This window comes from Dermacentor variabilis, chromosome 7 (genome assembly GCF_050947875.1).
Source record: "Dermacentor variabilis isolate Ectoservices chromosome 7, ASM5094787v1, whole genome shotgun sequence".
NCBI classification, from domain to species: Eukaryota; Metazoa; Arthropoda; class Arachnida; order Ixodida; family Ixodidae; genus Dermacentor; species Dermacentor variabilis.
Genome location: NC_134574.1, coordinates 143,399,528 through 143,414,672, shown reverse-complemented (window position 1 = coordinate 143,414,672; position 15,145 = coordinate 143,399,528). Strand labels below are relative to the sequence as shown.

The 15,145-nt window shown below is 47.8% G+C and overlaps 1 protein-coding gene across 4 annotated transcripts in view; it reads right to left on the bottom strand.

The window, feature by feature from the left end:
• Positions 1 to 15,145, bottom strand: part of hth (Meis homeobox homothorax) — a 404,490-nt gene that overhangs the window by 324,145 nt on the left and 65,200 nt on the right. For 2 of the 4 annotated variants that reach the window (XM_075699492.1, XM_075699494.1), the window contains exons 3-5: positions 9,125 to 9,266; positions 5,100 to 5,150; positions 2,123 to 2,173 (exon numbers count right to left, since the gene is read on the bottom strand). In XM_075699492.1, the coding sequence (XP_075555607.1) occupies positions 2,123 to 2,173; positions 5,100 to 5,150; positions 9,125 to 9,266 (244 nt within the window). Of the gene's footprint in view, positions 1 to 2,122; positions 2,174 to 5,099; positions 5,151 to 5,956; positions 6,008 to 9,124; positions 9,267 to 15,145 lie in introns of all 4 variants that reach the window. The other 2 variants (XM_075699491.1, XM_075699493.1) reach the window with 1 other exon arrangement.

Genomic DNA, 15,145 nt, shown 5'->3' with positions numbered 1-15,145 from the left:
CGCAGCCGTCTTGTCCGTCCGCATCGATATACACTATAAAACCGCAAAACACTACAGCATGGATCGCCGCTACTGGGACGAGTTCGAGCTGCCGTTATTGATTTCTTTATACTTTTCTGTTTGTTTACTTCTCGGGCCTGTAAAGTCGGCGTGGCCGCTCGCGCCGTGTGTATATTGTGGGGGACACTCGCGCGCGCCAGCAGAACGCAGCCGTCCGGAAGAGGCCCGGAGGTTCCAACCACGGACCGCCAAACACAAGAAAGAAACAAACAAACAAAAACTAAAGAAAGCCGCAGAACAAACGAAAGACCGAACAAAGAACGTAGAAACAAAACAAGCGCCGCATCGCGCGAAGATAATGCCGAACCGCGTGCAGAGGAACAACAGCAACAAGAAGAGGTAACGCCGCAGCGTCCCGGGACGCTAGGGGGCGTAGCCGTCACCGGGCCGCCGTGCGGACACAATAGTGGAGGCCGACGCTCAAACTAAGCGTGGCATGACGGCTCCGTGACAGGTACCCATCACGACCTGCAGAAATGCCGCCTAGAGAAAGAAGTCCCCCCCGGTGGTGGTTGTTTTCCCGGCATTTCCTTTTTTTTTTATATGTATATCTATCGCCTGTCTCCTTCCTCTTACCTTTTATTTTCTTCGTTTTCTTGATTAGCGCTCTCGGAATAGGCCTCGCGTAACGTCTAAGTAAAAAGAAAGGTAAGAAAATATCGGAAGACAGCGGAACGCAGCAAGCGGCGATTGGAGAAGCGAAACAGCTAGTCCTTCCCGAGGCCATCGCAGACACAAAAGGCCAGGGACTCGCTTCCAAAAAGAATGAAGGACAAGAAGAAGGCATTTAGCGTAGCGGAGAGAAGCTCTGACTTCTTACAAATGTTGGTATATATATATATATATATATACGTTCTGTCACGTTTCTGTTGACTTTGGTCGCACTCGGTATGCGTTTTGTTGAAATGAAGTTGAGTATACGAGGTGGGGCGATTTCGGAATCGCGCATCGAAGGGGCCGCGAACGTTCGGTCGCATTCCAGAAGCATAACGCATAGTGCCGAAAAAAAAATTAGGCGCCGTAAGTACTTGCAGGCACACAGGCTGGTTGATTTGACGCGTTTACCGAGACGTGCACTGTCGGGAGGAAACGTTTCTGAAACACGAGATTCGCGAAAAAGAAAGACTGAACGAGTTGTGGGCACATAGTTTCGAATTCAAGGCGCTCAATCATCGCGGACAAGAAACATGGAAAAGTGCATTAAAGCGTTCTTGTGCCAGTAGCTGTATCAAACCAACCAACCCAGAAGTCTGTGCACGAATTCGTAAAGTTTCTATACTCAACCCTATACCATACTCTATACACACTATACTTATACTTTATACAACCTCTATGCTTGTTCTTGGGACCGTACAGTGATCCTTTAAAATAGAAGCGTCACTCCGCAAGAGAGCAGAAATTCGCATTCGCCCCGCAACCCGTATCCTTTAAACATCTGTGGCCCGACTTTAAGTCGAGCGCTCAGGAGGAGCAAGAGACTAAGGACGAGAAGTTGCGAGTCAGCGTTAGGCCTAGTTCCACTTAAATGGACACTATAACAAACAGCGTTAAGTCGAATACCTATCATGTAGACAAGCTTCCGGAACGCCGAAAGCGGCCAATATTATACAGCATACACTCTAAATCTCGATCCACCTACGTTCCGTATAATAAGTGGAACAATGTTTATGAAAATATGTCCCGCTTACTAAGTGGCGCCTATGTGTGACGATATTAGGTGCGATACATAGTAGCAGAGACAAGAGGCTTCACCGAAGGAAGATATGGCGCTTAAATACATTCGTTCAACGGAAGTTCCACATAGTAACTGGCACAGTTTCTTTTTATACGTTCCGCTTAGCTTGTCAAACTTATATGTGGAACCGGGTTAAGAGTGCACCGGCGCGCGGGGTGTTAACAGTGCCACCAAAGACGAGTCTTGTCCCCCGCTTGTAAAACATGCGTCTTCTTTCGAATCCTTTCCAACATGTCTACGAAATTGATCGCTGTTCGCAAAACACACCGGTATCCGGGGCAAAACTATATACGTGCAAGCGGAGAGGTCGAAGGCGAGGACACTCACCTTTTCGAGCTCTAGAAGGTGAAACCTGAGAACTTGGATGGCTTGCACCATCTGTCGGGATTGATACAAGGAGGAGAAAAAACGAGACAACAAGGATCAGTTGTACAGTTGGTTGCAGCACACATGAAAAACTCAATATTGAAACCGAAAGGCCTGCCGCATTGAGGCTGAAAAGTGAGCGAAGCTGGCCGCATCTGCAGGCCCAGCAGCGGCTAGTGAATCTGGGGTGGTATTCTGTAGGAGTCCACCTAGTGGACTGTCCATTTCGGCCGCTGCTAATTGGCTGGGGCCACTCGTCTCCTCCTGGCTCGTACAGCTGGATCCAATCAACAGCGGCCGAAATGGACGGTCCACTAAGTGGACTCTTACAGAATAAGCCCCCCTGGTCGACATTCGAAGGCCGCCATCAAATTTACCAAGGAAAGAGTATCTCCAGCCGCCTCTTAACACTTTATCTGCTGCGTAGATGCCACCGTATACAACATGAAGGGCAAGAAAAAGGCTGTCTTGTGGTTCAACTTTTAGGGAGACTAATTCCAGTTGATGAGCAATTACATTCTGAAGTCTACTTCTTGCACTGAGCGTATGCTCCAGCTTTACGTGAAGATGCGACATTTGTGGCGTTGTCAACATGTTTGTCGGTTTCGTACATACGTTTTTTTTTCTGTGCGTTTGTGCGTCGTGGACATGTATTTCTATGTGTTTGTGCGCCTGTGTGTTTTATACACATGTGTTGTGCGCTGTTCGTGTTTCTGCGTGTGTGAGAGAGAGAACGTGTTGGTGGATACCAGTGTTTTCATTGCACAGACTCCTGTACTTTCATTACTTAAAGTGTTTGCACATGGGAAATGTACCCCTCGGGTTAGGTTCATTTACTTGTTCATTCAGATTTTTTCTTTCTCTTTTTTTCTGCGTGCTTACTATGTACCTGTCGCATATGGGTGTGCTATTGGGCATTAGGGCGGCATCGATCTTCAGTCTTGTGATACGCTGCTCTAATGTAGCCTATACCTTCCGGTTTCTTTGCATTTATAAAAAAAAGTATACAATGCACGACCTCTGACATCTAATGACGAACATGCGAGTTTTTTCCCTACACAACCTTAAACTTGTTTTCGTGTAAAGCCACACTACAGTTAACAGTAAACAGTTGCAAAACTGACATAACGAACCTATGGTTTCAGGTACAGTGGAAACCAGAATGATGATTAATATTGACTCGCTCCGCATGTTTACGAAACGTTGTAATTCAAAAAAAAAAAAAAAGTCGGGCGTCTGTTAAACGCTTGTTTACTTAGAAGTGACAGCGCTAGAGAAATAAGGTAGCACCAGTGTTACGCACTGGTGATTTTAAATGTTCCCTTTCTTTTTTTTTTTTGAACAATTGAAGACTGCGAGAAGCTTACAAGTGGCTTCATGCACTCGTTCGAAGGTCTTCCTTACATGTTGTTGAAGATTATAAGCACATTAACTGCTTGTCAATGCGCCGATTGTACTCAACTTGTCGTTTTAAGCCCTCCATTCCTTGCAAATAACGCGTACGTCCTCAGTGTCTGCGACAGCGTAATGCCTACGTGATGCTTATTGCTGTTGCTTGTGTTACTAGTTTTCAGGATGCCAATGACACCCTCCACGCCTCTATAGGGAATTTTTAGGGGCAATGTAGGTATGTGTAATAAATAAATTAATATAACACGTGCTCTCATGCTTGCCGGCAAGCAAAACAGTGCTCCGAAATTGGCATGACGCTCCATACTTGCACTTTTTTTTTCATCGCAGCCTTTGCGCATAACCTCAATAGACACTGGATATTCGAAAACATTCTCGGAAAGTTCGTAGCGGCAATTTCTTCTTTTTGTTTTTTCGGAACGGCGTGGTCTTTCGTCAGCTATCACAAACACGCCCTTCTATTTAACGCGCTCTCGCGTTGCAAAGACGGAACAAGAAGGCACGAGAAGCTGGCAGATTTTAGAACAACACATGGAAAAAAAAAATGATAACCTCGTCTCAAGAAAAAAACTGCATGCGGACCGTACGCGAAAGGATGTGTTATCATCCAGTGATCGAATTGTCCCTGGCGACTACACCTTCGTCATCATGGTTGGTCAACGGGCGAAACACCGACCAATGGAGAGTTTTAGCGGTCCTGTAACGTGCGCCCTACATACAGTGCGGCAACGGGCAGTATAGTATCCGCGTCAAAACTGTCTGAGTCGATGTATGTGCAGCTGAGCACACAACATCGTGCCGTTTACTGGAAAACAGCGGGGTTGAATGACCACTCCCGTCGTAGCTAGAGTTCTACCTAAATGCACGCGTGTCCCAGCTATCGTACACCAGCCATGCCAGGGTGCGCGGAAGGCAAAGCGAAAACGCTGACGGTGACCTCTGGTGACGCGGCAGTGTTCACCTAAATCGCACACAGAAAGTGTTATAGTAAGCTGCGAAAACTTACTATTAAAAGGGTCGGTTAAGAAAGACGCTACAAAAACAATTTCTGGGACTTAACGTTCCAAAAACCCCCAACTTCTTTTTAGGAGGTACGCCCTAGTTGGACGGCACTCTAGGATTAATTTTTGGCAACCTGGCGTTATCGGCTCTCCTTCTGTCTCTTCAAAAAAGAAAAAAAAAGAAGAGAAAGATGTAGTGAAAAAAAAAAAAGCATGTTTCCAGTCCATTACCACCGGACACTTGTCATGGGAAGCTTACGCTCCAATCAGTATTCTGCTAGCACAGCTTAACGATGATACGCCACAAGTTAAGCTATACTCGTCTGCAACACCTCACCGCTAACACCAGCGAGGTGCGATGAAGTTTCGTAATTTCGGTCCTGCTGATCAGGGTTTCCGGCATCTCGCACATTTCAAACCATCCAGACAAGGTTATATGTACAGCATGGTTAGAAAAAAAAAAAAAACTCGTCATTCTGGGTAGGGAAGGGCGGGAATAATAGGGGTGGTCTCCAGGAGATACTTACGAGGCTGTCTAACTCAGGGTTGGGAAGGTAATATTGTTTGTCTTGCCTCGTCTGAAAGACAAACAAGAAAACAAAGGGGATGGGGGAGAGGGGCGGGACGGGTGGGGGAGGGGTTGTTCGGTGGAAGAAAGAGAAAGAGACGAAGCAAAAAAAAAAAAAGAAAAGTGCACAGAGGACGGAATTGGGAAAGGGCGTAGGCAGGGGGTCGTGCGAGATTTCAGGAAAAAATTAAATCAGGGAGATGCAGGAAAACACGTTGCAGGTTAGGGAGCATAGGGGAGCAGTGCATGCCGGGACAGAGGAAGTCGGAAGGAAATTCAGCGGAGGCAGTCGTCAAAAAAACAAAAAAAATATACGAGAAAGGTTTGAACACGCCAGTGTGCCGACGTTTGGGATGCAGCCATTTGTAGCGGTATTCGGATGAAGAAAGTCGACAGGTTAGCAGGACGTAGAGACCACAAATGAACAGTAACAGACAGTTTGGTTTGAAATTGCATATCATTTTTCGAGCAAGCAAACACCAGATAAGTAAGACGAACAGTCGCAGCCAATTTGGAGACCGAGGGCAGATGCGTCAGCAGAAAAAGCACGTAGCAGAACGTTCACGCAGCCAAAAATAACGAAGAAACAAAGAAATGCGAGCAAAAAAAAAAAGGAAAATAACCACACGGAAGCGCAATGTGACGTACGCAGCATCGACGAGAGATGGCAGCAGAAGTCACATTTGGTTTTAAAAAAATGTTGGCGGTGGCAGAAAAGCGAGAGAGATAATTGTGGGTGGGATAAGGGGGGAAGGGATCATGGGGGAGAGGGGTTTTCGTCGGTTAAGAACACGGTCAATGAAAAATGGTACTTACAAGAGAGTCTAACTCCTCATTTGAAGTGTATTGAGGATATTCGGTCATTATCTGTAATGCAGAAGAATGGGAAGATAGGGAAAAAAAGCGGAGGGAGAGAGATAGTGGAGAAAGGAGGAAAGATAGATAGAGAGAGATGGGCATGAAAAGAGAGAGAGATGCAACTCTGTGAAGACATGCAAACAACGTGCACAGCACGGCACACACAACAACATAGCAATGGCAGCAACTGCAATCCCCAAAAATGATGACAAAGACGGGCAGGCTCCACTCCCCAAGGTGACATCGCCCTCACAAAAGTGCATTTCGACAGTCCATAGACGTCTTGTAGACCACTTCGCATTCTTGGATACTTGCCGTCTTTTGCTAACATAAAGCCCATGTGCTTCTTGTACGAACAAAAGCTTTGAACAAGTTTATTTCTTTTGATCCTACATTGTGGCCGATAGAAAGCCGTGACCGATCACAGTGACCGGCTGTGATTACACGTCTATGCCCCTTCCTTTCTTTATCTCTACTTTGCTATCACTCTACCTCCCCCTCCCCTCTCTCCCCAGCGTAGGGTAGCAAACCCTATCTGCCCATCTGGTTAACCTCCCTGCCTTTCCTCTTTCTATCTCTCTCTCTCTCTCTCGGGGTATGTCTACAGACTTTCTACAGACTGTTTAAGCTTCTTTTGTGGGGGCACAGATAACCAATAGGTCACTTTAAACTGGTAAATAGAAAACTAGTAAATAATCATTGTCCTCAACAACAGAACATCACTCAAGGGCGGAGAAAACGAAGAAGCAACTCTCCACACTTAAGTTAGCGCCACAACCACAGAATCAATGACGACTGTGACGTCACGACTTGCGCGATATTCTCTCCCATTCTGACTTCTATTCCGCGGTAAATGTTCACGAACACTTGCAAGCCGACAACATCTCCACTCACCACTTGAATACATTTTTTTTTCTTTTTTCTTCTTTTAATTTACACAACGGTGACTCAATTCAGCACGGTGATTGCCTAATGCGGTATAATTGCAGCGTTTCACATTCTCTGAATACATATCTCGAAGCTCGCTCCGAGGTACAATTTCCCTAATGTGCTTTATACGTCAGTTGACATTCTACTCACAATAGTACTAACACGCAGAACGTCACATAGGTTAAACAAAAGCTTTCGTGTCGGAGACGCGAGAGCTGCTATGAAACTTAAGAAACTGGCATGCCCAGTGAGGAAAGAGCGTACGGCAAAAATGCAAATGGCCGAGACAGTAACACATTCGCGTCTGAACAAAAGAAATGCTTCGAGAGTCAGCCCTACACACGGCGTCGAAAAGAAGACGTACGACGTGGAACTGTAACAAACTTCTCTTAAAAGAGACGGCGCAATACACTCAAGCCGACTTGTCAGGGAGACAAATACCAACCGACTGTCCTATTCGACGCGTTCAACACGCGTCCATTGACGGGGTCTGGCTGCGACGGGATCGGCAAAAAGGCAACGTCCCCCCCTGACACGCATTTATCATACTACACGTCTCCAACCAGATGCCATGTAAAGACGTTTTTGTGACGGCTTTCGGAGTGACAGCCGCAAAATTTATTTCCCTACGCTGTCTTAAGGAATACAAACGTTCCATCAACGAAGGCAGGCGCTCCTTCCGCTTTCTGAACGCGAAAGGTACGAATAAAACAAAATGATATAGCATAAACTACGTGCTTGCGCACGCTCTGCTTAGAAGCGATTCTTGCAAATTCATCGATTAACTTTGGCCATTGAACTCGTTTGATGGGCCCGCAGATTATATCCCTCAAGCGCCATGCAATAACTGCTCTAATCAAGCCTCAATGTCCCCTAATAAAAATATATATATATAACAGAGAAAGCACTTTTATGTGCTGTGGGAGTGAGCGCTTATTCCACACAACTCTATTCCCGTGAATTCGCGCACTACAACTATGGAATCAGTCGACTCTGCAGGCACGCGAAGGTTCAACTCATCCGTGGTAATGCTTAACACACAGTCCAAGAGGAGAGTACGAGAACGCTTCTTGAAATGGAGTCAAAATGCGCGTTAAAGGGAGTTTACACCCGCCATTAGTCCTGTAATGCTCATCGTATCAGATATACGTTATACCGAGTTTTGACACCTCAGAATTTTAAGCTCGGGGTAACTTGACGCGCAGCCCCATAGCAGCGTTCTTTTTTTTTTCTCGGGTGGGGGGGGGGGGGGGGGGAGGATGTGCCGGAGAGATTTTCGGTTGCGCATTGTTCAACAAACCTATTATTGGTTAATTAGTTACTGTGCTAAATAAGTGCTAACCTGCGAAACATTTCACCGTTTTGTTTTGCACTCGCTGTAGCAGCCTCAAATAAAGGTGAACACGTTGAATTTTTTCCTAGCTGTGGAACGGGGCTAAGAGGGAATTACATCGCGGGTCGAATACATTTAACTGCGCGTGCACTTATACGAACCCGATCGCAAGAGTCAATAAGTCAATAATAAGAAAAAAAGTGCACAGAACATCAACCAGAACCACAACTAGGTGACTTTTTTTTGTTAGTTGTTGCTGCGCTAGCTGATTAATACTTATTACGGTGTGATTATACAGAACGCAAAACTTGAAGTTGAAGACCGGAACAAGTACAGGACAGGAAGAGGACAGCGTCTCTTTCCGCTCCTTTCCTGTGCCGTAGCTGTGCCGGTTTTACTTCAATTTGTTTCGCGTCCTGTTACACCATAATACGGGTGAGCATCGCCAGGTGTCGTTGCGGTCGTGCCGACCTGGTGGTGCCGGTTTAAGGACACGCATACGGGTTTAAGGCACGCGGGGAAGGGTTTAAGGACGCTGAGACGGGTTTAAGGACGCTGAGACGGGTTTAAGGGACACGCAAACGGGTTTAAGGGTCATTCATATTTCAAACAGCGCCAAAAAAACACGGACAAGGGAGGAGACAGGACGAGCGTTTCCTGTGTCCTGCCTTGTCCGTGTTTCTTTTTTTCTTTTTTGCGCTGTTTTAAATATGAATGATCCATACCAACTAGCTCACACCCAAACCCTTCTGGGTTTAAGGGACATGCAGGCAGGTTTAAGGGACACGCAGACGGGTTTAGGCGACGCGGAGACGGGCTTAAGGACACGGAGACGGGCTTAAGGACACGGAGACGAGGCGTACCTGCTTGGCGAACACCGCGATGTCCTCGTTGAAGGATTCGGAGGAACACACGTCCCCGCCGGCGATGCCCGGCTCCCTGGGTGTGCAGGTGGCCAGCTCGCATTTCTCGAAGATCAGTGCCAGCAGGGGAAACAGTGGATGTCTGAAACCATTGAGAAGGAGGGAAAAAAAAGGAGATCGCACACGTTTAGTCTACGAGGGCCACTTCGATAAAGAAAAAAAAATTCTGTTAGCACCACTTTGTTGTTGTTGTGTTTTATTCAAACTACACGAGCTACAACAGAGTGTGGCCAAATAAGGAATGTCGCTGGAGCCAATTGACAGTTCTACAAGCGGACACGTCGTTGCCAGGACGGGAACTAGTCACTTTGTCGAAACGTTTGGCTGCGGAGAGATTCCCTTTTCAACCAGTATTGAGCACTTCAAACCGCTCTGTTCTTTTGAACTTTTTTTTGCCTTGTTTGAAGACAACGTACAAGTATTCTCTCAGCTGTAGCGCAACAAGGTGCAATAGCAATGAAAAACGATATAACAGAGCCTTTGGCTGCAAGTATTAGTTCACACTAAGGAAATATTTAGCGGGAGATGGCTACTTGAAGTGGTCACCAATGGTCGATCAAGGAATGCATGTGTCGGGAGCCAAAGTTTCGACAAAAGGAAGTTGTCGAGGCGTGCGCTGACACAGACACACCTCGTCAAAAAATTTGTATGAGATACTACTCCAGGTAGCCCATGTTGTAACAGATTATACGCCAAACCGTTTCGTTTTCTCGGAGTTCTAACGTAAAGCTCGTGAAATTAGAAGAAATACAAGAACAACGACGACAACAACAACAAAGTAAAACGCACAAACCGTTCTTCTTCAAGCAAGGGAAGCCTGCGAGACCTTGAGAGACACAAGACGAGGCTGTCAAACGTGAATAAATACACGTCGTCAGTCTTCTGGAACATCGCGCGTCGAGCGCGTTGGTGCGGTCGATTGATGAATTTTCAAACGGAGGAGTAGTTAGCTAAGGCAAGGTTGAGTTTGATAGACGCGCCTGGTTGCCTCTGTAAAGGCTGTTCGAGGCGTGAATGCTCCTCGCATTGCAGCGGATGCGTTGGCGAACCCTTCGCACTGCAGATGCCGGTTAAGAAGAAGAAGAGTGGAATATTCGATTCGATTCGTGGAAGAGTGAAATAATCGAGTCGATTCGTGGGAGTGTGAAATAATCGAGTCGATTCGTGTTTTTAAAAAAAATATCACAAGAGAACAAACAAACAGAGACATTGCGTTCTGTTCGCTACGTCATTGCTATTAGCGCAGTCCTTTTTTTTTTTTTTTTTGACATGGATGTCGGCTGTATATGTGAGAAGAGAACGCGAAATAATGCGCTATATTATATACTATACTATATTATACTATACTATACTATATTAAGGCGGTAGCGTTACAGAGCCCGTGTCACAGAAAATCCGGCATCCCGCATCGGCGTTGGACGTCGCCTCGGGAATCAAATTCCGAACCGCGCACACCCAACCACTTCGCTACCACCAAAGTTGCTCACACGTTTGTCTTTCCATTCTTTACAAAGTTATTCCTCGGAATTTTGAGAACGGCAGTCCACAAACAAATGTAACGGGGGAAAAAAAAGATCACCGGCAGCGCATGTCCTTCATGTTAGCTCTTAGAGCGAAATGTTAAAAGCGCGAAACAATAACAGGAGATCGACCCACGCAAGAGACCGCGTTTCTACCAGAAAGCTCGCCTTTGTGCATAGCGGTCGCAGTAAGCGTTTCCAGGTAAACGTTACGGTTACATAAGCTACAGTTGCCGGGAAGCACGAAAGGCAGTAAGGGGTCTTTGAACGCTGTCGCGTTCCACTGTTAAAGGCGCAGCTTAAGCGTCCTCCATTCAAATTTTGTGGTCGTATGTTAACTGTTGTTGCGTTTCGCCTGCGACACGTGGTTTTGCCGGCGCGACTGCGGCGGGGCGGCAGACATTTTGGCCCGATCGTCGTCGCCGCAACGCTCTTCGGCAGGTGTTTCCAGGCGCGACTGCGGCGATGCGACCGCAAAGGATCACCCTCTCATTCCAGTCATTGTGCCCGAACCAGGCGATGCGAAAGCAGGGATCATCCTCTCATTACAGTCATTGTGCCCGACCGGCAGCGCTACGACAGGGTGCTACGAGATCGTGCTCGACATGGTGCTACGGCAGCGCTACGACAGGGTGCTACGAGATCGTGCTCGACATGGTGCTACGGCAGCGCTACGACAGTGTGCGTCACCATTAGCCCATTGTACATTCACGTGCTCGTCTTTTGAGGGGTTCCTTCTTGCCCTCAACTGCGAGAGTATAAAAACAGCTGCCCCCGGACGCCAAAAGGAGGGCTCCGATTTCTTCTGTTGAGTAAAGTGCTCTCCCGTCTCTCTACTTCGGTCAAACCTGACCGCCAACTCTTTGCGATGTTAAAATAAACAAGTTGTTTCGTTGTTACCAGTCGACTCATGCTTTGCCGGGACCTTCGGATGCTTCCAGTTGTACCCCAGGCCGCCAGGCCAACGCTACCCTTGGGGCTTGCGACCCAGGTACAACCACGGGCGTCAGCGCCGAGTTCCCAACAGATCGTACCAGCGGTGCGATCCCAAACACTGTAAACAACTTGGAAAGCTATACAGTGACCTATAAACCTTTTCCTTAATCACGAGGTGTCACAGCTGCCCGGCGTCTGCTCTGCGCAGGGCCTTGCGTGAATTTGCACCAGTATATAAATTGTGTATGTACATATAGTTGCCTTGTAGCCCACTTTGATTTTGCACAGACTTGTCACATTGGCTTTATTAATTGAAGCTTATGTATGGACAGACGAAAGTCTATGAGAGGCTAAAGCCGCCAGGCAGAAATTGCCGAGAGACTGCAGCCACTCGAGGCACTTTGTGTGCATTCGCGGGCGTCCTTCATGCTTAGAAAAACAGTTATGCAGCACGTATTGAAGGAACAGAAAAGCTGCATCGGGAGTTTTTCATCTTTCCCTGCAGTTTTCTGGTTAAAACTTATTGTCTAACTACATTATCTGGTAAGTTGATTAATTAAGCCTAATTATGTCATTAGGCGGAATGCAAGAAATATAATCTGAACATCTCCAAGCGACGGCAAACAACAGCATACCTAGGTTCTGTCCAGCTACGGGTACGTGGCATTTGCATACTTGTTTTAATGTTCGGCTCAAGTTACGTCGGGGCACCCCGTATAACAGTATTGATCGCCACCTTTACAACAACACCTTACCTCGATTTTTCTTTTTCTTCTTCCGAAAATCGGACAGCTCGAAACACAAGAGACTGCACCGACGCGGCATTCACGCCTCACGAGACAACAAAAAGAAAAGGCGCTCGCGCGCCAACAAAGCACCTCGCACGCTTTCAGAGGCGCGACCGTATAAATGCAATCACCAACAATGATGATAATAACGACGCCGGGTTGATGGGCGAGCGCGCGCACCGGACCGCACTTGTCACCTCCGAAAGCTCGCGGCGAATCGGACACGCTTTGGGGAACGCATCTCATTTGCATATCGCGACGAGCCGAGCCGTCGCCACGGCTTCGTTCCTACCGCACGCACGCACAATGGACGGCCGCGCCACGAGGCGTGCGCGTCGCTTGCGATGAAGAATGCTTTTTTTCGCCCGCCCCAGTGCACTGCGCATGCCATTATAGGCGCCGCCGACCGACCCGTCGTGGGGGGGGGGGGCATGTACGTTACTATACGTCTGCGCCATTTAAATATACACTGGCGCGAAACGCGAGTTGCATATCATACATGCACGTTGCTGTCACAGGGCGAGCAATCCGCGGTGTCAGGCCTCGTCCTCGCGGTAGCCGCCATTTTGAGAACACCCCAGTTGTGAACAGACGACGTGAGTGCATGTATGTATGTATGTATGTATGTATGTATGTATGTATGTATGTATGTATGTATGTATGTATGTATGTATGTATGTATGTATGTATGTATGTATGTATGTATGTATGTATGTATGTATGTATGTATGTATGTATGTATGTAAGATTGTGTGTGTGAGTTAGTGTATGTGTGGTGCGCGCGGGCTTCTGCGTGTCTGTAAAGATTGACCATATATAGCGGAGTTACGCGGCCCTACACTGTTTGCCAGCGTCTACAACCCTTCTGCACACAACCCGTTCGGGAGCACGCGAGCAACGGTGTAAGAACGAAAACTAGACTCGTTGACAACTTTCATCCGCAAACTGCGTGGATAACTCCATAAAGCGGAGACAAGACGTCCGCAAGAAGGCTACGGTGAGTGGTCGCCGAGAAGTCGGTTATAGACGATACACAGAGTGCATGAACTCATTTTTTCACGAGGGCTAGACGCACAGTTACCAGCCCAAATGCACATCACTGCCCTCGATTCGCTACTACAGCCCTGAATGCACTAATTCCCTTAGAACAACAACAACAACAAAAAAGCAGTCAGAGAAAATCTGATGTCTTTCTGTTGACTTCTCGTTGCATTCAGTCGCACTTACGTTGGTATGCAACTGAATATCACCCGCGATTCTTGCGAGGGGGCGAGTAATCGGCGGCACGCATCTAAGAGGACCTCCAGCACCACGGTATTTAAGTTTTCGCCAGACGAACTCGGCGTAACGTCCACACACGTCCGTACCTCTCATCCGCGCACGCCACGCATGATAGCGCGGGCATCCCAGGGAAACGCGCTCTGGAAATATAGCAAACACCTGACGCAGCGACAGCTGTCTGGGGGCCACAGAATCTTCCGGCAGGCCGAGCAGCCGAAGAAGGCCGAGATAATATGCTAAGTCGCGGATATGAGACGACAGCCGTTCCCGCCTAACAGGCCCCCCCCTCCAGGAGAAGGCGCGAAACGCGCGACCACGCAGGCAAGCCAGTTCACACCTTACGAATAAACATCCCGCGGGAGAGACACCGCCGCAGAACACTACCGCCACCTCCCCAACTACCCACACTTGCCCCCCCCCCCATTCACCGTAGCCCCCCCCACCTCTCTACCAACGGCCCAACTTCCACAATCCCCGGATCTCGAAGCGAACCAGGCATAAAGGAAACCGAGAAAACAAAAAATACAAAAACGAACCAGAGAAACAAGGCTACATCACGCTCGGCTGTCTGCGCAGTTGCCGACTCTAAAATGCGCATACATTTGCGATATTTTTTTTTTTTTTCGTCGGGCAGGCATAGAAGAAGCAGGCGTTCTAGCTAGCTAGCTCGCTCACTTGCCGCAGGTGCGTTTTCGACCGATGGCCTTTTTTTCGTTGTTTTGTTTTTTCGACTCGCGACGCTCCAATATGTCTTTTTTTTCTTTTCCTCCACTTCTCCTCTTGGCTCGCATGAGGCGAGCAAACAAGCGAGACCTCCTATATTCACGTCGTTTCGACAGTCGGTGCAGCTACAGCGATGGCCGGTTTTGTCATTTCTTCTTTTCTTTCTCGACAACTTTTGTTACGCGCTTGTTTTTTGTTTTTTTAATTTCCCGGGCCGCCTGTGATGAAACCGCAGTCTTTGTTGCCGGCTGCTTGAGGTGACGTCACCAACTGCAACAACGTCGGCTACAAGTGAGACGGAGGAGCGCAGCGCAGCAGGTTGCAGCGAACGACGCGGTCGGTGTCACCGACTTCGCAGGTCCTGCACGCTATGTGAAAGATTTTATGAAGGCGCGTCGGATCGGCGCGCCATTTTGCGACGCCGATCAACACGCAGCGATAGAATGATGGCAATCACCTGCTCCGTCCCCGCGATACCGCGTTGAAAGATCGAATCCCGCTACTGCAGAAACACACGTCCGAACTGCCAACTAACAGGCTGGAGGGAAAAAAAACAAACATCCGAATCATTTACGCAATTAAAACGTCTGGTTAGGAGACGCTGGAGCGGCGGAGTCAAGTCCCTCGTCGATGAGTCTGGCAGCCACAGCTGCCGCTCATAAAATTAACTTAGACAGTCCAGCAAAAGTCTATGACACTTGACTAAACTATAT